Source organism: Lactuca saligna, chromosome 5 (assembly GCF_052625555.1).
Source record: "Lactuca saligna cultivar CGN05327 chromosome 5, ASM5262555v1, whole genome shotgun sequence".
NCBI classification, from domain to species: domain Eukaryota; kingdom Viridiplantae; phylum Streptophyta; class Magnoliopsida; order Asterales; family Asteraceae; genus Lactuca; species Lactuca saligna.
Window position 1 is genome coordinate 298,504,896 of NC_136421.1, and position 23,837 is coordinate 298,528,732.

The 23,837-nt window shown below is 37.0% G+C and overlaps 1 protein-coding gene across 1 annotated transcript; it reads left to right on the forward strand.

Annotated features, from left to right (window-relative positions):
- The first annotated feature begins 8,676 nt into the window (after nucleotides 1-8,676).
- LOC145046926 (putative mitochondrial protein AtMg00820) lies at nucleotides 8,677-9,051 on the forward strand. The gene has a single exon (XM_078995190.1). The coding sequence runs from the start codon at nucleotides 8,677-8,679 to the stop codon at nucleotides 9,049-9,051; it is 375 nt and encodes a 124-aa protein (XP_078851316.1).
- Nucleotides 9,052-23,837: the final 14,786 nt, after the last annotated feature.

Here is a 23,837-nt window from a genome sequence, read left to right on the forward strand (position 1 = left end):
ATGCCTTGTTTCTGATTGTTCCCACAAGCACACTTACAACAAGTAGTCTGTTTCTCTTGTTTTGGTGGCCTGTATTTACCAGCAACAGGTTTATTAGAAGTAACTGAATTAGAAGCAAAAGATTCAGAGTTGAAGGAAACATTTGTGTGACAATCATCAAAATCAGCAGAACTAGAATGATTTATGTTCTCCTTGTTCTCATCTTCCACTACTTTACCTGCACTTGAAGTGGAATCATTAGTATTCTTCTCCTCAACACTCTCAGTTTGGCCTGATTTTTCAGTCTTAACTAAAGCTGGTACAGGGGTTGGCCATACTAAGAAGGTATTTCTTTCTCATTGGTTTCAAGGGGTGGGTATAGTTGTCATTGAATGGAGGTGGAACACTGTGATATCCTAAACCCTTATTTTGATTATCTTTAAATTTTAGTTGTTTTTCTATCATGGATGCAACTATCTCACTTGACACGTCAAATTTTTTAAAGTTGAATTCAACATCTGTATATTTAGCTTTCAATGCATCAACTTCGGCAGTTAATTTTGCAATTTCCTTTTTAGAATAGTTGTAATTTTCACATTTATTACTGTATTCTTCTTGAAGTTTTCTAAAGTCCTTGGTTTTTGCCTCTAGTTGTTCTTTTAAGGGTTTTTGGGCCTTCCTAAGTGCATATCCTTCATATTTAAGGTCCTCAATTTCCCTTTTTAGCAAATCATGTTAATCACGATAAAGTTTAATTTTAGCTTCACAAGAGTGACAACATGAAGCTTCATTGACCTTGGTGTTTGAGGAATTCATTGTTTACCAAAAATGCCCTTTGACTTGAAACCTCAAAAGTCAAAATTGAAAAGTCAACTTGAAAATAAAACCGAAAAGTCAAACTTGAAGGTTAAATGAGAAAGTCAAAGCTAAAACTCAAATGTCAAACTTGAAAGTCAAAAGTCAACTTTGAAAGTCAAAAGGCAAAATTAATAGTCAAAAGTCAAACTAGAAAGTGAACATTCGAAAGTCAAAACCTTAGGTCGAAACGAGACTTTAAAATTCGAAAAATTCAATTCTTAGACTAAAATTGCGACGCCTCATGATCTAGACCGAGAATGCTCGGACCAAGAGGAGTTGTAGATCAAAAATGTGAGGACCGAACATGTGGACCGAAAACATGGACCGAACACCGAGGCTTAAAACTTCCGAAGCGCTCCGCCGCAAACCCTCATTTCGGACCGTAAATGAGCTTTCAGCCGAAATCACTACTGGGCTTACCGAGGTCTGCTAGGTTTTTGACCGAAATCCGCTGCCTCGCCCTCGCAAATAACATCCAAAAACACGATTTTTCACCTTTTTTGACGCTAAACTCGATCTAAAACTCAATTTTATGAAGAACATGAAGAACAAACATCCAATATTTCTTCAAAAACAAAACAAAAATTCCAAAACCTTCAAGAAAAAGTCCAAAAACGTTCAATATATTGCCAAATTAATTGATACGATCCAAGCTCTGATACCACTTGTAAGTCCATAAATCGCTGTGATGTATCAATCAGATCTACTTGATGGTGCGGAATCTCAATCAAATGGATGATGCAAGATAGAATGGAGAAGAAAAAGAAGAAGAAGAAGAAGAAGAAGAAGAAGATGAAGATGAATCTTGAATGTATGCAATGATATTCAATATGGTCCAATACACAAGATTCACACACACTTGCACGTTCTATCTACTTTCTCTCTCTAGAACACCAAGTATAACAATGGTAACCCCCTTAGCACGCCTCTTACTCCTTGGACACCCTTGTCTCTATTATCTAACCCCTATATGTGTGTATATATATATATATATATATATATATATATATATATAGACCAAAAACCCAAGCCCAAAACCCAATGGCTTGATCGAAATCACATGAGATTTCAGTCCAAGCTGCAACAAAACCCAAGGCTGTTTTTGGTCCTAGATCGAAAAATATAAATTTCTAGAAAAGCAAAGTATAAACCATAAATTTATACCCAACACCAATAATTAATCGACGAGCCGCTGATAGGTTTCCCTGCATATTTTTGACCAAACAACATTTTCTAGTAGCAGAACGCCCCATGATCCATGTAGAAGGCGGTCTTCTCCACATATTCCTTACTTATCAATATTTGGTGGTATCCCTTGTATGTGTCTATGAGGCATTTTAGTTTGAACCCTTGCAGGGACTCCACCTTTTGGTCAAGTTTGGCAGGGGTTAGAAATCTGTGGGACAAGCTTTGTTTAAATCAGAGTAATCAATTCACATATACCATGTGCCATCGTGCTTTCTGACCATGACCGAGTTCGCAATCCATTTTGGGAATACCACTGCGGGGAGTATTCCTGCCCTGGTCAGCTTGGCTGCTTTGGCATTTTTCGCTATGTTCTTGTCTCCTCCTTGGACACACTTCTTCTGCTTCACTTCCTTGGTCCCAGGATTTATCATCAGCTTGTGTTCTATGATTTCTCTATTCACTCCTACCATGTCTGTAGGCCTCCAAGTGAAGACATGCTTATATTTTCTTAACAACTTGATCAACTCATGTCTTGTTATCGAGGATAAGTTAGTACCTATGTTGACTAGTTGGTTCGTGTATTCTACGTTTATGGCCACCCCGCCGCTGGGCAATTCTGATCGTGGTCTCTTGGCTTCTTTTGTGATTTCATTTGGTTTCATGATTTCATAACATCGCAATTTTCATTGTAGTTTGGCTAAGATTGTGCATGGCCATTCCGCCATGTCAAATTTTACTACCCCGTGTATGGTGGACGGTATGGCTCCAAACGTGAATAGGGTTGTCCGTCCCCGTATGATGTTGTGCTCCGTTAGGTGTCGTATGACAACGAAATCGATGAGGGTTGTCTTCTTCCTTGCCTTATCATGACTGGTTAGTGTGGACAGCAGGTGTATCGTACCTAGGGGCCACATGTTGTATCTGGTAAACATTGTTTACTGCCTCGTTGCAGGATGAAGGCCCTCCTTCCATCAATCCAGAAGGAGACGGAAGAAGTGCTCATAGATGATGTCTGCAGAGCTACTAGTGTCGAAATACACATGATGGATGATGGTCTTCCTTATGGATCCATGTATTATCAGTAGGTTATCCCCTTGACATCCTGCAGGGTGTGGATCCGCCGCTGAGAAGGTTAAGCCTTGAACGGATCTTGCGATGTGTTCTACTCCGACATCATTTCCTAGTCTTTGTCTTTTCGCTCGTATAGAAAAGATTTCCTGGGACCGGTCATTCACCCTTGCTCCATCCTTGGCATTTTCTGCATCAAACTTGGTGTGGAGGCTTCACTCTATTTCTATCAAGTTCCTTTTTAGCTTCTTTTCTTCCTTTTTCATATTTTAGCACTGAGCAATTGATGGTGTCATGGGTCTTGCTTTTATGGTATTCACAATTGCGGCCTTTTACCCCCTTTCCAGCCTGCCTGTCGGCGACAACATAGATGTCTGGTCTTCGCCTTCTTTTTTTGTCCCTCGAGAATGGTCTGAAACCCACCTGAGAGAGCCTTAGGCGTACAAAGTGTTTGTTTCCACATTGGCTCTCTGGATGGTGGGCAGACCGATAGTGTTTTGTAATTAGGGTGATCATAGCATTACAGTATGCTTGTTCTACTTTTTCTTTCCAACTCGGTTGGCGTATGGGGTTTCTATCCCATGAGCTTATGGGACAGCAGCCCAAGAAGGAGACCCTACGTGAAGGCTCCTGCTATTAGTCCTTCATCGTGTCCTGGGACGTCTAGGGTAGCTTTGGTTAATCTTGCAAAATATTCACTTACCGTCTCTCCTTCTTTCTGTTTTCAACCAAAAATGAAGTGGGAGTCCCCTTTGTACTTTCGTAGTTGCATGAAGTTTGTTAGGAAGAAATATTTTAGTTGACCAAGGTTGTAAATGCTTCCTGAACGAAGAGTTGTAAACCACGTTCCTACGTTGCCATCTAGCGTTGTTGGGAAGTATGTGCATAGAACCCTTCATCTAGCTTTAGGAAGGTCATTTCCACTCGTACGTGTCAATGTGGTTATCTGGGTTTGTAGTTACATTGTAGGTCATGAGGTGTGGCAACTTTATAGTATTCGCTATTTCATAGTCAATGAGTTTGTTGGGTTATTAAATGTATCGTGTTGGAGTGTTTTGTACTTAGATAATCTTATTTATTAACGGGTTGGGCCTGTCCATCCATTATATTACATGCATTTATCGTTCTAGGGTTAATCAGTTGTATTTCCCTACATTGCTTTTACAGAAAAGTTCTCTTTAAACTCTTCTAAATCTTTGATAATTTAAAGCATTTAGCACATCTTTGATCATTGTTCTTATCGTTTTATTCACTTTTATGTTAAATAATCTATCGATCTTTAATTTATTGTATCGTCAATTGGTATCAGAGCAGGAGATTGTGTAACTCATACACAAATCTTTTATCGAGTTGTCTTTGAGCTTTAACTTTCTGTTGGATCTGTTATTGTCGTCTTTATTGTTTTCATCGATTGTAGACGTTAGATCTGGGTCCTTCTTTTTCCTTAAACTTGATTATTGTTTTTCACATCTGATTTTGTATAGGTTTTTGTGAATCAACATCATGTAACCAGATGATCTTGATACTCTTTCCTTGAATCTATCCACCGACATCGGATCTACTACTAGAATCCTAATCCTCTTTCCACAGGATTATGAGGTCTGGGCCTTGCACTTTGAAGACTATGTTTTAGGTCTTAAAGAACACGACTCAACCATATGGGAAGCTTTGATACCGTAGACTTTCTCTCACACAGCTATGAGGAAGATTGTTAAGACTCAAGCCGACTACAATGCAATTCTGGTTGATCACAAAGATACACCTCAAAACGAGAAAGACAAGTTGTTAAGCCACATCAAGGCAATGAGGATAATTTGGATCGCTCTTGCTCCAGACATATTTTTTCTGGTGAGTGCATGTGAGACGGCCAATGATATATAGGATAGGTTGAAAGAGCTTTATTCAAGCGATCTAGATCTGGAACATTCCATTTAAACATTGCTTCTTCCACAGTTTCATGCTTTTATTCAGAAGTTTGATGGAAAGCTTGATTAGACCTTCAACCGTTATAATCATCTATTAAGCCGGATGCGTAAACATAATCTCAATCGTAACAAGATATAGCAAAAGGTTATGGTTATGAATGGATTAAATCCTGAATGGAAAGCACTTGTTTCCACGGAAAAAGCTCATGAACTGTTCAAGAGCTACTATTTTTCCGGAATTCGTTGATTGCTCCGTACGAATTGTCAATGGAATCTTGTTTTGTTGAAATCGAGAAAGGTCACTCCTAAAAGCTCTCTCAAATAAAAATGCCTTTCATTTCTCGCGCATCACGGCTAGATTTGAGTCACTCATAGCTAGGGCCATCAACATTTGGTTTGGGAAAACTAAGTCCGTCTGAGAATGTAGTAAGAAGGTATCTATACCAGGCATCTCCACGAAAGTCTAATTATCAAGTAGTGGATATTGGTACTGTCACTGCACAGCAAGCAAAGGATTGGGGATTTAGTGGTGTAATTCATCTTACTTTTTATAAATGGAAAAAGATACATAAGTCACGCATTCGAGCAAGAGCCTTCGGGTGGCGAAGCTTGTGGGAATTCTAAGATCCCATGAAAATGAGGTGAAGAAGGATGTTAAGGTTGTGTCCAACATGGGTTCATTGGCCTTGGTTGTGAAAGTCAAAAAGGTTGCTAAAGAAGATTCTGAATCCGATTTCTCGGATAGTGAACTTACCAAAGAGGAACATTCTCTTATGGTATCTAATCCCAAAAAAGTTCATCAAAAAGAGCTTTTATTGGTTTAAGAACATGAACAAGCAAGGAAACTTCAGCACACAAAGGTCAAGAGAATAGAGTTTCAAGAACTCTCAGTAGGAAGAAGAAAATCAAGAGAAAAAGCTGTTATGAGATTCTGACTATGATTACACTTACTGCCATGGCAAGAATCATTTTTCTAAGGAATGTATGTCAATAAGGTATGAGAAGAAGGAATATGAGAAAGACGAAGCCTACTATCTCTGGAAGATAGAGGATTTGAAGAAAAAGAATGTTAGGAACGTGAAGCCAACTTTGAATGTGCAGGAAGGTGGTGATGAATTTGGTAGTGTTGAAGTTTGGTCCACTGATTCCGAAGATGATGAGGTTTGGAAGCCCACACATGGTAGATGTTTTGTGGCAAAGTCGGAAGCATCGAATTACGAAGGATTGTGTCTAATGGTTCAGAGCGGGGTCTCGGAATATAGGGATACGCAACTGATTGCAGAAATCCCTCTGATAATTGTTTTGATGCGAGGCATGTTTCTGAACAGGTGAGTGAATGTGAGAAGATCATCAGTAAGGTACACTCCATACTCCAATCCCTCAATATTCTTGTTACTCATTACGAATTTGGATTATATTATTTAAATTATACTTTCACTAATTTTAGCGATACTTTAAAGAGAACACATCTAAGTAATTCTAACCTTAGTGATCAAATCAGTAGAGTGACGAATAAAAGTGAAGAAAAAAGGATGTGGATAGAGAAGTTGGAGTTAGAGCTAACTAGGTCAAAAGATGATGTCATTTACCTTAAGAAAGACAATTTAAGACTTTTGAAACAAAGAAACATTTTATGTTTAATTGCAAAACGTTTATATTTCAACATCACTCAACTACATCTTGATTGTGAAATAGGTAAAAATTTACACTAAATTATTTTTTACCCTTTCTCGAATTGAAAGAGGATGAAATTAATGCAAAATGCTATAAGTGCGAATCCATTGTGTCCTAAGATAATGTTTATGAATCTCACAAAATTAGGTTTGACAAAATTGAAGCTTATATTTAGTCCAAAGAACATAAGAATATGTTAAAGCAAATGTTGGATAAGGACAAAGAACATATTAAATATAATAATGTGTAAAATTTTGACTCGTTATGCACTAAATTACGTTCAGGAAATGCTTTTGATGCTGAACATGTTTCGAAATTTGATGGAAGTGTCATGAGTGAGATTTCTGTAGAGGTTAAGATTGATTATTCAATATTTTTACAAAATGAGGCTGAACCAAAGAAAATTTGATATTGGAAAATTCAATTGAATATATTCATATTATTGATAATAAAGGTTCAGAAGTTTTAAAAGCGAAAGCTATAGTTTTCTGAAAGCACTAACCATCCCTAATCAAGTTTTCATAAAAACTAGACATGAAAAAACTGATACATCCGAACTAACGTCCATTGTGAATGATGATAATGCTGATGGTTGTGATGAATATTTCTGGTTAGGACCAATAGACAATTAGGATGAAACAAAAGGTCTTTCCGAAATGACCTCATGGAAAACGAAAGGAAAATGTGTTTCGAAACCTGTGAATCATGTTGACTTTCATTACAACTAGGCTAGACCAAGTGGCACGAAGGGTGTCCTAAGTGAAACGTCATTCATACGAACATGTAAGCCAATCCAAAAATAGAAACCTAGAACTAACATTCATAAGTCAGTCGAGGAACTAATTGCTAATAAACGACAATTGAATGCTCGATATATGAAGAACTTGAAAGAAAGAAAGCGTTTATAGAAATCTAAACATTCCAATTTTGTTAACCCAAAAAGATTTGCAAATCAAAATGCGAAATCCTCTTCTAATCTGAAACCTAAATCATTTTCAAAGCCATGGACTTCCACTTCACAGGTTTCTAAACCAAGAGTTTTACCGTAACAATAATTTTCAAAACAAACGAATAGTTTTCTAAACCATGAGGTTAATCTTTGTGATAATAAAATGAAGGGTTTTAAAATATTCAGTGGAGAGAATAGTGTTTTGCTAAAAAGAACCTCATGGGTTGATACAGATATAACTTTTCTTGTTTATAAGAAAACCTCACAATGACCCAAGAAAGTTTGGGTTCCTAAGTCTCTCTGAATTTTGTAGGTAATAGGTGACGAACAATATGACTCTGAATGGTACATCGATAGTGGTTGTTCGCGTTACATGACAAGAAGGAGAGAAGAGTTGAGGGAATTCTGATCACTAAAGGACGGTGGCAGAGTAAAGTTCGGAAATCATGCCACAGGGGAGATCAAAGGATATGGCATGATTACAAATGGCAAATTCTCCATTTAGAAGGTAGCTTATATGGAAGGTTTGCAATATAATCTAAGAAGTATTTCTCAATTGGTTGTAGGTATATGGATTAAAGTATGATTCAATGATGAGGGATTAGAAATCACTGAGAAGAAAAAAAGGCATTGCTTCAGAACTCCAAAAGAAAGGGAGAGATGTTCCTTTGAACATAAAACCAATCACCAGGAAGCCTTCCATTTACCTACTTACAAATGCATATTTGGATGACAGTTGGCTATGGCACCAAAGACTCTTGCATCTGAATTTCAAGGACATCAGCAAACTTGTACTTGGAGATCTTGTGCGAGGACTCCTATTCTTAAGTTTGAGAAGGAAAATCTATGTGCTGCATGCGAGCTATAAAAGTAAAGTCATAAAAGTCACTCCACTATTGTAAACACCAAAGTAATCGAGCCACTAGAACTGTTACACACTGATCTTTGTGGTCCATCTGCCATTGAGAGCATTGGTGGTAATAAATATATTCTAGTTGCATGTTTAATTCGCTCATCTCCAAAAGTGAGCCTAAAATGGTAAAGATTGCTCTTGATCATTCCGATTGGGTGCACACAATGCATGATGAGCTTAATAAGTTTGATCATAAAAAAGTATGGAGATTGATTCCAACTCTGAAGGGTGCATCTGTGATTGGTTTAAAATGGGTGTTTCGGAATAAGCTTGACAAGGAAGGCAATATAATTCGGAACAAAGCTCGGTTGGTTGTGAAAGGATATTGCCAAGAGGAAGGTATAGACAATGAAGAAACATTCGCACCGATTGAAATGTTAGAATCTGTTCGGATTTTCCTTGCCTGTGTAATGCACAAAATTTTCGAAGTCTATCAAATGGATGTTAAATGTGTGTTTCTGAATGGTGAATTAGAAGAGACGGTCTACGTAGAATAGTCACCAAGATTCTTGAATGAGAAATATCCAAATCGTTGCTACATTTTAGATAAGGTTGTGTATGGTTTAAAGCAGGCACCTTGTGCATGGTATGGAACCCTAACTCTCTTCTTGAAACAATCCAAGTTTAAACAAGATTCGGTTGAACTAACCTTCTTTCGCAAGAAAAATGGTGACCATCTAATGATCGTCCAAGTTTATGTTGATGATATCATTTTCGGATCCATTAATCCTATATTAATTGTTGAATTCCAAAAAATTATGGAAACTAAATTTGAGATGGGCTCAATGGCTCCCTATTAATATTTTCCTTGGTCAAAATATTAGATAAAGCTTGGAGGGTATATTTATCAACCAGGAAGTCTACATGAAGTCCTTGCTTGTGAAATTCGGAATGGTGGGAGATTCAAAGGTTAAGGTTCCAATGGCGTTCAGAATGAAGCTTACACCATCCTTAGACAAACCAGCAGCGGATATTACTCTTTATCGAAAAATGATTGGTTCTTTAATGTATCTTACTTCTTGTCATCCAGATATCATGTTTTATGTTTGCTATTGTGTCAGGTTTTAGGTGAATCCACGAGAACCACATATGACTGCTGTGAAGAACATTTTCCAATACCTAAAGAGAACGACCTCTCTCGAAATCTGGTATCCTTCCAACTCCGTATTCTTTGTTCAAGCTTTCTCTGATGCTAATATTGGAGGTTTTGGTCTCGATCGTAAAAGCACTTATAGAGGATGTCAGTTTCTAGATGAAAAACTTGTCAGTTGGCAATGAAAGAATTAGACCTGTGTATCCCTATCTACTGCAGAAGCTGAATACATCGCAGCTGCATCATGCACTTCTCAAGTTGTACGGATTCATAATCAACTTCGAGATTATGGGATAAATACGAAGAGGATTCCTCTCTACCATGATTCCGAAAGTTCAATTCAGATTTGTCATAACCCAGTGCAACACTAAAAAACAAAACATATTGCATTGCTGTATCATTTCATTATGGATCACGTAGAAGATGGAAATGTTGAAGTACACTTTGTAAGATCCTCTGATCAACTGGCATATATCTTTACAAAAGCCTTACCTGAACCAACCTTTAATAGAATACTACAAGGTTTAGGAATGAGAGAAGCGGACTCTGTACCGAAAACTGCATTGTAAAGATAAACAAAGTTCTTATTCCGAACTGCTTTGAGCCTTCGGAATACCTCGTAATCTACTACTCATGTTCCGAACTGCTTTGAACCCTCAGAACACCTCAGAATCCACTGTTCATCTGGTGATTCGGAATATCTTGTTCCTTTGTATATTAAGTCTCTTCCAACTAATTCCAAGCTTCAGATTGGTTCAGAAGATACTGTTCATCTGTGTTTATGAATTTTATTTTCTGTTAAAAAAAAATATATTTTCTTTATTATTTTTGTTTTATCTTTTGAGAAAATCAAAAACTACAAAGATTTTTATTCTATTTTTTGAGTGTTATTCTCAAAATAAGTTCTTATCTAAAGTACACTTTTGTCATCTCAATTCAGAATGATGGGACATGTATATAATTCCAAATCTCTGTACTAGCTAAGTGTCCCTAGAAGCATGCTTCTTCATGTTGACCCAAGACTTTGAGACTCTATGTTAAAGCCTTAATGAAACTATCATTCTGATTGTTTCTTCCCAATCAGGCTAATTAATCACATAAGTTGTTGTGCTACCTTACTCTTCTCACATTGAGTTAAGAGTGGACTGCATTGTCATTCTTTAATAGCAGAGGTACACTTTTCTCTTCGGAACCATCTTTAATATTTCTCCATGATTTTTGAATTCATGAAAATTACCCTTGAGACTCTCGGTATTTACCATTGAGGTTTATGATTACATAACATATATGTTAATGATCTCTAAATTGTTATAACCATCATTTAAGTGAAACCCAAAATCTGAAACCAGTTTCTGAATTGACAGTGAACAATAAATATGTTCTAGCAATTTTCACCACTAAGTTGACGAGTAAAACCTTTATGGTTCATACCTTACTCGACCCAAGACTTTTATTCCCAAAAAGGTCAAGTTTTTATATTTGTGAGATTTCTATACTATCTAGCCATTTAGATAAATCCAATGCATACTTGTTATTTTGGCTACACTGGTCAGACAAGTATTCTTCCAGACTTTCAGACTTATGTTGATTTTCATAATTTGGTTGAAACTGAAGCCACCGTTGAAGCCTACTTAAGAGATGCCTTTCACTATTTCATAACAAATAGTTGATCGTAATTCAACGGGAAACCACACAAGTTATCCAGACATCATCTTTCGGGATGAACATGATAACTTTTGTTAAGAGATGCCTTTCACTATCCAAACATTGTCTTTGGGGATGAACATGATAACTTTTAAGAATTTATTTTTACTCCTTTCACAGTTCATTAAGAAAGTGATAATGACAATGCTCCAATAACAAAAGGGCAGTTTAAAGCCCTCAACAAAAAATTGGATTCTCTATTAAAGTCTTCCAAATACTCGTCAAATTATGAGTATTTGTTTGAGTCTCATAAAGCAGTCATTGAGGTATTGACGAAGGAGCATGCTAAAAACCTCACAGAATCCTGAAAAGCTATTGAAAATTCCAAGAAAACTGTTCGGGAAACAACCGAAAAAGTCAAAAAACTACTTTATGATGTTACACAGTTCATGGCAGACTTCTGAACCTCTTCGGATCGAAATATTGAAGTTGCAAACAAAGCTATCGCAGGTGTCGGAACCTCCCTTCAATTAAAAAAGATGCTCTATCTAATATTCATTGTGAACTCTAGGTTGATAATGTCGAGATGAGTGCTATGATTGTATCCAATATTGATAGGCTTTAGGAGGATCTAACAGTTGAAAATATGATCATGGAAAATTGGCTTAGAAGAAGGAAAAAGTCAAAGTTCTATCTGTTAAGCTGAATTACGCCACATCGCATCTAGATCACCTCGTATCTATGAAGACTTTATACTGAAGTTGTATTTCTGACATCAATAATAACTTGCACAGTCTTCTCGAAACTCACGATTCAATGCTCCCTATGTTTGTCCGTTAGCACCTCTCGGCTAAACTCAAGCCAGTCTTAACATTGCTTAACCAGTTAGAGGGTGTTACGGGAAGCAATGCACTTCCAAAACAAGGGGGATATCAGTTTACCAAAGAAACTCACAAAGAAGAACCCCAACCCCAGTCTAAGCCAAAATCCGTTGAGCATCATAAATAAAAACCGAAAGTTGACAAGAATGGTAATGAAGCTTCTGGGTCAAAAGGCAAATGAAAAATGATCGATGATGATGAGGAAGAATAGGTGTTATCTGAAGGAGAGAAGCTTATGAGGAAAAAGAGGTATAAATAGCTCGATGATATTGAGCGTGTTCGTAAAGAACTTGAAGCTCAAGAAAGTGAGGCTATGGCTGCGAAATTTACTTTGAAAACACAAAAGTCCCTTTTTCCTCCATGGACCATGGTAAGGATTCAAAATGAGGCTATCGACAATCTAAGTTTGTATTGGGTGGACCCTTTATTTTCTTTTGACTTAGTGATTCAGCAGCTTCTCAATTTGAATTTCTAGTCACTCCAAGAGCATTCTTATTCAGATGATTTAAACATATTGAAAGAGAACCACTCTCAGATTATGATGTCAATCACATGCTCTTCTCATTCTACTTCAAGTATGGAAGGCCTCAACTTCAGATTTGGAGCTTGCAAAAGTTGGTCGTAGTCAAGGTTTATGCAGCTTTTCCGGTTGAGAACTTCACAAATGTTAGGTTTAAAGGTTTTATAGGATCAAGTCGTACCGAACTTGAGTTCAATATTGTAGATTTTCCATGTATGAATCTAATCAACTGGATCTCTTAGTTTCTGATTTTATCTAAGGATGAAAAGAAGTTCGAACCATTGATTGCTCCCCTGAAAAGAATGTTGATATGCTATATTCACGAAGTGGCTAAGATGGATGTAGAAATTGTTGTTGTTTTGAAAAAGAAGCTTATTGTGAATCCAGAACCAGAACCGAAGGACTTCCAAAAACTGAAACTAGGGAAGATAAATAAAGAAAACCGGAACATTATGTATCAACGAAGAGAAGTAGAAGAAGTTGTGAAAAGCATGTTTTTCTTGCTTGACAAGCATTTGTATCACACAACAGCTTTCAACAACATTTTAGTACTAGTTGCAGCCACCAAGTCAAATAATGCTGATGATTTGAAGTGTGTCATGGACATGATCAAGTGGTATCTCATGTTCCGAAATACTTTTCTGAATATGATGATGAAGCAGTTCCAGGTGCAGAAAATACATCAGTGAAGAATCTCCTTTTCTTACTTTGACACAAAGGGGTAGATTGTGGGGTTATTAAATGTATTGTGTCAAAGTGTTTTGTACTTAGATAGTCTAATTTACTAAAAGGTTGGGCATGTCTATCCGTCATTGTGGTGCTAGGGTTAGACTATTTATATTGCATGCATGTATTGTTCTAGGGTTAATCAATTGTATTGCCTTACATTGCTTTTACAGAAAAGTTCTCTATGAACTCTTCTAAAGCTTTGATAATATATAGCATTCAAAACATCTTCGATCATTGTTATTATTGTTTGATTAACTTTACTATTAAATAATCTATCAATCTTTAATTTATTGTCTCATCAGAGTTCTTTTGCAAAGGGTGATGTTACACTTCTTGACAAACTTTCTTGGTTTGGGACCTGGAGAATATGACTGGGGTGAAATTGTTGGGTGGTGAGATATGGTTATTCTAACATGCTTTTGTATGTTGAACCAGGCGTTGGGGTAGGTCTGTAGAAACTTTGTGGTTGAAACGGGAAGGTGAGCGGTGTATGCGTTCTGAATGGTTGTGAAAGTGCAATATTCAGTGCTTGGAGAAGGTTTGAAAACTCAAACTTTGAATTAACTTAAGATCAATGTTTGTTGCTAATATATTTGTCCAGTCAATTCTGGTAAACCAATCTTTTCTCGAAGTATGAAAATCAACTAAATATTTAAGTAGAGTAAAATGAGTATGAGCAAAGTAAAGACAATTTAAGAAGAAGAAGAATGATGGTGAAATAAATTTGACTTACAAGAGAATTTGTAATTAATGTGAAGAGAATATTGCTACTTCTTACTTACAATTCATGAAACATCATCTCCTTAAATAGTAAATGAGAGACATAGTAAAAACCGTGAACATTATATAGACTAGATAAAACAACGAACTAACCAAATCTGACACACAAGATTTACTTGATTTTGTCCTATGAACTGTTCACTCAATAAAAATGAAAAAGAACATATAATGCTTGTACATACTCTATCACATCAAAATACTAACTTTGGAATGTCTTGTAAATGTCTTCATCTCGAAAGAAGACTGACTTTGAAAGTCTTCACATCTCGGATTGCATTGACTTCGGATCTGGTTTGGCTCAAATTGCTAGATGTTCACTTTTATGCCTCAATAATCCCCTAAGTGAACTTAGCAATCAATCAACTCAGTGGGCTTCATTAGACACAAAGAGATAGGCACTTTGTATCCAACTTTAGACTTCCAAGTACCATATTCAGGTGTTCGATGAACTTCTTTTTCACATGCTCGCGAGCTTCACTTTTACAACGTTGGAGATGAACTTTTGAAGGATCTTTGATGGAACTAGATGTTTTTCAAGAACTCTAAAGAATTCTTTTCGGTTGGTTTTCTTTTAGAGATAGATGTATCCGAGTTTCGGTTCTTCAATGGGTCCTTCTGCCAAAATCTGAGCTTCAGGTACTTCATAAGTAATTTTTGCCAAAATATTCTCAGTTCTGAACAAGTGAGCAAATTCAATGTTAGACCTACGTAATTCTGCAACGTCGACCTTTAAGAAATTGATTGTAGTACTGTAAGCTCCAATGCTTGAGTGATTTGTTTGGTGTTCTCAAAGATGATCAGCAATGGTGAGAATGTCATTGGGGTTTCTTGAGGTAAAGTCGGCATCCGTGAGAGTGATGGTTGCTTCTTTGATTCGAGAGACATAGTACCTTTATAGCATACATTTGAGATCGAATTTGCTCTGAACCTTGTTACCAAATCCAACGATCTTGGTAATCTGCTTCCGAGACCATACTTCTTTTTGTGGACGTGCGTTAACGGAATAGAAGGTTCTCATTCTCTCACGCTCTGTCCTGATGATTGTTTTAGGATCATCATTCAGATGAAGAGGAGCGTACTTGATGTGGAATTTACCGTGAGGAGAGATTGGAAGATTAAGTTGGGAAACATCTTGAGTTGGAAGATAACAGTACATGAAGGGTGTTGAAGCCTATTTTGACGATCAGTTGGTGCAGAATAAGAACATCTTGAGATTTAACGATCATAAAAATATGAAGAACATAAATATGAGTAATCCCATCATTTACTAGAAAGAGGGAAATAAAATATTACATGAAGAACATTGGTTGGGAGACATAACTCTCCCTTGGTGGGAGAGATCCCACCACACTCTCTATCACTAGGAACTACATTTTGTGCATTCTTACTTACAATAATACGTGACCATCTGTCTTTATTTATAAGGAGAAAGGAACTAAACAATATAATAAAGGAAATAAAATAACCTAACTATTACTCATAATTGTAGAGCATTTCCATGCTCCAACATTCTCTCCCTAAATGCTCGTAAATGATGAGAGATACAAATATAGTGATAAAAGGCTAAAATACACAATTACCGACTAGCAAGTGTGGTAATAAAAATGAGACATAATGAGAACCAAATGCTAAAATGTCTCTGAAACTCTAAAGTGTATGTGATCTATGATGAGGGCCATGAATCCTTTTATCAATAAAGGCCTTCGGCTTCAAGGTCAACACTCTTGAGGCAGAAAAAATAATATCCAAATCTTCAAACTAGTCATAAGCCCAATGAACAAGTAGAAGATCCAATAAGAAAAACATTTCGGCTTCAAGAAGTCTGAAAAACATCTATAGTTCTTGAATTATAATACGCCCAGAATTCTTTAAAAGAATAACCTGCTAAAAATATGAAACATCGTGTGGTAGAGTCTGAATAAAAAATAATCTAGATTCAGTAAACATCTAGTAATGCCAAAAATTTGATCCGAAAAGACCAAAAATCAGTGCTACATCGAATCACTAAATAAATCATCGTCTTCAAAGCTCTTCAAAAAATCCAAACTCAAACAATCATAAAAATATATCAGGATGATAACATAATATTCTCTCACTATTTTCGATAATTAATGATCGGATATCAAAAATAAACAAATCATTTGGATGGAGAGTGTCGGATACCAAGAGCTTTACATGCTCTCCCTAGATGTATGAAGGGTCTCGATAAAACTAGAGAATGAGAGGAAAATAAATACTCTCCGGTCATGTGTAGACAATTGATTCCGTCACTGAAAACTGCTCGAACAAATACCAAAGTAACAATAAGAACTCTACATGAAAAATATCTGATGTGCTGATAAATACTAATGCACCCTTATTGTAGTGTCGGAACTCCTGATGTGGTCTTCAAGAAATAAAGTCCACATACTCAATATACATGATTCGACAACCGAAGATCACGAACGATAAGTCATAAAAAAATCCCGTAAAGCAAAGGTTGCGAAACAATTTTGTTGATCAGACACAACTGCGATGCAATCCTCGTGAAGAAAAATATGATGTCCGACTGCGGTATTGAGTAATCCTCATGGAAAGAATACAATTCTTCCAATATAATCAGCAAGAAGTAATCCATTGTGACTATCATAGGTTGCGTTGTGGAAAAAATTGGTATTACAAAAATTGGTTTTAATAAAGAAAATATAGAAATAAATTGGTTTTAATAAAAAAATTGGGTTTAATAAGAAAAAGGCTAAGGTATTTGTTGGGTTTCAGCAAAAAATTGGCTAAATAAAATTTTTGGTGTTAAAATAAATAAATTGGTGTTGATTAAAAAACAAAGGCTGAGAGGGGATAATTTTCAAGGGGGAGGGGAGCTTAAATGAGAGGGGAGGAGTATGGAGCAGGAAGGCTGAGGAGGAAGGTGGAAGGGGTAGTACTGAGGAGGGGTACTGAGGAGTCAAGGTAGACTATGGGTTGATAGAGGTAAGGAAGAGAGGTACTAAAGATGGGAGGTAGTAGTATGGTTGTGGGTTGAGAGAGGTAAGGAAGAGAGGTACCAAGGATGGGAGGTGGTATTATGGCTATGGGTTGAGAGGGCTGATGGCTACCGATGAGTGTACTGAAAAGAGTGGTCTTCAAGTAAAGCTTCAGTGGAAAGGTAAGCTAGGAGTAGGTACCAAGGACTAAGGTCTTCCGGTAAGGGAGGTAAGGGATTACAGGTTGGGTTAAGAGGTTAGGCTACATGTAGGTTTGAGTAAATGTTTGCGGTATGCGAAGAGGCAGGACTACGGGTAGTTCTATGGTGTGAGGAGGCAAAGAAGCAAGGGAAGTTTGCGGTATGCTTTAGATCTCCAAGTATAGGGACCATGTCTCCGTGTATAAGGGCTGCTCGAGGAGAGAATTTTGTGTAAGGAGGTCTTCGCTGAACCACAGAGGCTACTCAGTAGACCTCAGTGTCGAGCAGTTTTGTCAGTTTTTTGGTCTTCGGTTATAGGCACCGGGGAGGAGTATGATGATGACGAAAAATGCTATTTTTCATGAAAAAATGATACCCTAGAGCCTATATCTTTGGGTTTATCAAGGGAAATATTGTTTAAAGAATATGAGGATGATATGGAGTGTTGGGAAGGGTAAAATATGGTAGAAAGTAGGAGAGAGAAAGGTAAAAGTGAGGGGACAAGGCATAGGTCAAAGGGAAAAGGTTAAATGTCAGGGGATTTGTGGGGACAAAAGGCGATTGGATTGGTCAAGTCACATGGTTTATGTTTAGGAGAAAAAATTAAAACGGAGTACTCTTTCCAAAAAGAGTAAAGAGGACAAGTGCCTTTTCAAAACACCTTATAACGTCCAATATCTCTAGTAAAGATCTATTAGCCATAATTTAAAGATCAACAAGAGCTTCATACCTTTTAAGATGAACTCAAGTGCAAAATTATGAACTCCAAAAAATATGCTAATAATTTCTTCAAAAATATAATCTTCTCCACTTTCTTCAATAAAACCCAAGACACTGTGTCTATTTCCAGAGCGTAAATAAAGTTCCTGGAGCAAATTCTTCAAATATTTTTAGACCACAAAAATCTTCTCCCTTTTTCTTCTTCCTTAATAGCAGCATAAAACTTTATAAATTCAGATTTTCCAGCAGAAAAAATGAACGAACATCAACAACCTTTTTTTATTCTTAAAAGCTTGAATCAATACTAAAAAATAGAAAAAACTCATCATAACAACATCCGGTTTTGAATCCGAAAATTCTTGCAAAAATCAAAAAAATCATCAAGATAAGAACCGATCAGGAGTCGTTCCCTTGAAATAGTCGTTTGAACTTTCAAGGTACGGCTCTGATACCAATTGTTGAAGCCCATTTTGACGATCAGTTGGTGAGGAATAAGAACATCTTGAGATTTAACGATCATAAAAATATGAAGAACATAAAGATGAGTAATCACATAATTTACTAGAAAGAGAGAATAAAATATTACATGAAGAATATGAGTTGGGAAAGATAACTCTCCCTTGGTGGGTGAGATCCCACCACCCTTTCTCTCACTAAGAACTACATTTTGTGCACTCTTACTTACAATAATACATGACCATTTCCCTCTATTTATAAGGAGAGAGAAACTAAACAATACATTAAAGGGAATAAAATAATCTAACTATCACTCATAATTTTAGAGCATTTCCATGCTCTAACTAATGGAACAAAATGAATATCGTGAATAAATCCTTCACGAAAAAAAGAGGAGATATGTCAAACATCGGATTCATATTGTATTTCAATGCTTAAATCCTGATGCTTTCTTCGAAAGCTTGATCTATTTGTTCTTGAGACTAGCCCTCAGACTTTTGAATGTTTTCCCCGGGTTATCTGGTTCAGTAGCAATCTTTATTCATTTGTCTTATGCAGACTCGTTTAGGTTAAAGATGATTTGTTAAACAGTTTCAGAGATGGTGAATTCGGGTGCAGGAGGAACCAAGGGATCTTTTGGGAGATCATCAAGTTTTAGGGTTGGGGAACCTTTATCGATCTAAACAATCCTCAGAGTAGAGATTGGTGGAAGCATGGTATGTAAAGCTCAAAATGTGTCGATGGTTAGCTTTGTTTTTATTCTAGCCATGTCTTGACTTCCTTTCCACTAACGAAGATGGCTAGGTAACCGAGGACCATTTGAGCTTTTATGCATCCGAAGGGACCTTCACAGTTTTTTCCCTGATATCTTGAAGTCCTAAAATGCCATTTTCAATCAAATCTTCTCCATCATCGTCACCAGACTCAAAAGGTTCAATAGATTCATCCTTGATTATATCTTCTTTGGATGACTCATCTTGGAGTGTAAATTCCAAGACATGCTTCCGTTAAATCCTTCTTTCTTTCTGACCAGCTCCCCCCCCCCCCCCCCCTTTTGCATTGGAATGCCCAGTATCCGATGTGAGAACATGATCTGATCTAATATCCTCCAATCATTCAAAGACCTTCTGGAAGCTGGTGTTGAGTTGTTCGGTGAGACCATTGTATGCCTCAGCCGTGGGTGCTTGACTCTTAAGATGGTCAACGAACCTAAAATTGAAATCATTTCATCAAACTTGTTGTTTGGAACATCAGCAATATACCAACATCAGTCAACCTTGGAAATAGTAGTTGCAACATTGTCTCTGAGTTGTAACAAGGAAAAAGGATATGCAATGTTTTCATCTAAAGATCATGTGTCTGAAGTAGAACCCTTAGAAGTTTTATCATCGTCATCACCATTATTATCATCTCGTGGTTCGGAAGGCTTGAGATTATAAGCTGGATTGGTTCTGGTTTCATTCCCTTGATTTCCTTGACTGTTGGCATCAACAATAACTTCGTCTTCTTCTTCCAAGGAGTAGGAGAAAAGGCCAAAATCATATACTAGTTTGTAGGAGGAAGGCATCTATAATGACTTGAAAGATGTGAAGATCGACAAAGAACCAACAAATATGTTGTCATCATCAAACATTACATCATTAGAATGTTCTTCATTAGAGGGAGGCTTAGGAGTTTCTTCACTTGTGAACATGAGAGGAGGATCATTTAAAACATTTGTGGGATCGGAAGCATCTCCTATAGTGGTTTGCTAAGCTTCTTTGGAAGAGTGGAACTCTTAAACAGTTCCTTCATCAACTGGAAAAGTGAATGGAAGATTTCTTTGAATAGCTCTCTGACGCATCAAAACAAGCGTATACTCCACTTGAGCTCTAGTACGCTCTGGATGACAAGAATAATCCCTATCTACAAAATCAGACAAAACTTTATCAGAAGTACCTAGTCATCCTTAACCTGAACCAGGTATCAGACCAGTTGGGGATTTCGAAGTAGGATGGACAACTCTAGCTTTGGAAAACTTAGAATCAGAAGCAGGGGCTCCTGATTGTGCATGTGTAAAACTGAGAGAGATTTCCAAAATGACTCGTGGGTGTGTCAAAATAGCTTCAAGGGACTATGTTCAATACCATCATCATCTTTTTGGGAAGATAGGGGTAGATTATGTGCTGACTCCCCGTGAATTTGTATGTATGATACCGACACTCCGAAGGCTACTTCAGAAGAGTGGACGGGAGGAGTAGATTATGACCAAGAGTCCGATCGAATGCCAGTATGTGTTTCTTGTTGATAGGATCCAGTAGCTTTGGTTGTCTTTTTGGTTATAGCTTGTGAGGGAGAAGCCTTTCGTTTGTGGAGGGTCATACACAACCGAAGTCTAAAGATGGTGTTTGAGATAAATTAAGTTGGATGGAACTGCTGCCAACATAATTTGTTTCAAGTGATGAACAGCTCTGAAAGCAAATTGGTTTGGTAATCTGGAAGTTTTAATAACCTTAAAAGAACAATATACCTCTTTGCGATCAAAATTGAGAGGAATGGTTCTAATCTTTCATCATATAGTTGTTGAAGTGTCAGAGACAAAAATCTCGAACTCGAAATCTCCTTCAGATTTGTTTTGATGGCAAACATCTGAAAGTACTGCCATAATACCTCGATTAAATCAACCACATTGCTTCTTCCGGAATACATGGTGTACACGACGTATAACCAATCTTTGCTCATGGTGTCAATAACACCATGATTTCCGGATAATCCTCAAAGGATTAGGTGCATCACAATAGTCTAAAGTCCAGGAACAACAAACTTCTTGAACTCTTTAGCCTTGTATTCACCATTTTACCCAATTTCATTTAGAAACATCTGAAACTCTTCATACATAGGTTCTGGAACACGTAAACCCTTGGGGTTTTCTAGAATGCCAGTAGCTTTGAGAAAAGTGTTCTTGTGTAGAGGATCGACCTTGTCATCGACAATCTTAACTTCAAGAACTTCTTTCTCAATCTTGATTCTCTCAAAAGCCTTAGTTGAGTAAGGTATACTTTTTAACATTGAGGATTTAGATGGATGAGGACAAGGAGAGGCCTTAGTTGAGTAAGGCATATTTTTTAACAGCAATTCCAGGTAATCAATAGGAGTATACCGGGGCGGTGGCCCTCGTTGCCTATGTTGTGTAACGACTTTGAGAGTGAGGTATCTTGCTCCTCTTGCTCCTATAATAGCTTCTGCGATGGAATGTTGGTTAAGGAATCGGAGACAAGGTGTGTGATAGTGCATTATTTCCAGATTGAGAGTCGTGACTAATTTGGGACAGCTGGCATATCCAGCGAGGTGTCAGTATGAGATTTCGGGAGGACTAGAGGTAGTCATGTTGGGAGGATTCCGAGGTTTTCCTCTGAGATATGGGATATTTTGAGTTATTTGGTAGATCATCGAGTGTTGCATAATACATTCCATGAGTCGGAAATGGTACATCTGGCAAGCCAGTCTGTAGTGTGGCCAGTTTGGTATGTCAACGGACGATGGGTTCGAACCTTAAGTGGGGGACAACTTGGGATTCTGTGGGGAAGTGTCACACCCTGAAACCGATGGCGGAAATGTTCCGGGATGGAGGACATCATGTAAAGTATCACAACCAATGTACATAGTAAGCATACTAAACACAAAATATTACATTACATAGGAATATTTACATTTGTTTGAAAGCAAAGTAATACATATTTTATAGATACATTAGTTTGAAAAAAGTAAAGATGTGACTTCTATATGCTCCGTCTTCTCCAAAAGATTGCGGGATACCTGTCTAATGAGAACCTGAGAATACAAGCAACTTTAAAATATCAGCATAAAGCTGGTGAGTTCATAAGCGGTTTGTTTGATTTCTGGTGAAAGAAAACGTTCCTTTGGATTTCTAAAAAAGTTGTTATCCAAGAAAATCTCATATTTTCTCATAAGATAAGTTTAATTATCCATTAGTTAATCAGCCTGTTTATGAAAAGTTAAGTTATCCCAGGAAAAACCCTTATTTTCCTTAAAAGTTGGTGGTTGGTTATCGATTCGGAATGAAGTGTACAAGTATCTACCATACTTATAACGTTTAAGTGAAGTTTCCTGAAAGCCTGGTTATCCTTGAAAAGTACATTAGTTTTAACACGTATATAAAACTAATAAGTAGGTAGTAAACTAATTCCTAAGGTTATTAATTTACTAAGTTCTTTATTATTTAAAAGTAAATCTCCATTATCTAAGTTTGCGAGTTCTATAACCATACAATAAACTAGATATGGCAAGAAGAAGGCTACTATCATTTTATGACTTTTGTCACCCGTAGACCTACCGGTCCCATTGTAGATAGCAGCAAGGTGCGGGGTAGTCAACCCCGTATGGATCTATACACTTAAGTCACGCTCTCCTTCTATGAAATTCTGGTTACAGGGCGGTCCTCCACTCACATATCTTTGTGGAGTGTTTCAGAGGACGTGTCTCCAATCTTAAGAATAACGAATTTACAAGTAATAATGTGGAAAATCCTGTTTTAGGTTCTGGTTATAGGGGCGGTCCTCCACTCGCGTATCTCTATGGAGTGTTTCAGAGGACGTATCAAAAGTTCTAAGATTAATGAATTTAACAGTAATGATGTGGAAAATCATTTGTTAAATATAAAATATAACATTTTATAATGAGTTTCGCAATTAGTTTGAAAACTAATTCTGCAAGTCAAACAGTTGGTTAATACGATTTTCTGTGTTAAAAGCATATTGAATACGAAACATTTCATACGAAATAATAAGTTTGAGTACAAGATTTTCTTGAACTTTTTCTTGTATTTCCCCCTGAAAACATGAAAAACACGGAAAAAGGTGTAGGGGTATGAACTCACCAGACGAGAAATGTGTCGGTTAGGATGCTAAGTGTCAGTTTAGTGCTTGAACACGCGTGAGGATCCTATGTAACACGAGGAGATACATAATTGTATCTAATTAGACTTTTAACTACTAATTAAGTATGATAATACACTCCGAGGTGCGAAAACACTTTATCTCAGTTTTAGGAATGATACGGGATGCATCTAAAACTCTTAGAAGAGATTACGGCGCATAGACCATATCCCCATGAGTTTACGGCCGTAAAATCATGGGTGGTGTGTTCTTGGATGTTTAAAGGTCTTACAACACTTATGGAATTAGGCTAGGTTCAATTGTAGGGCATAGGAAGAGGTTAAGTCCTCAAATGGACCATTTATGGGAGTTTACGGCTGTAAACATAGAGTTTACGACCGTAAACTCTTACTTGTCCCTTCTTTT

Excerpts from the sequence above, each read along its gene's own strand:
- LOC145046926 (XM_078995190.1), top strand. The coding sequence starts at position 8,677 with ATGGTAAAGATTGCTCTTGATCATTCCGATTGGGTGCACACAATGCAT.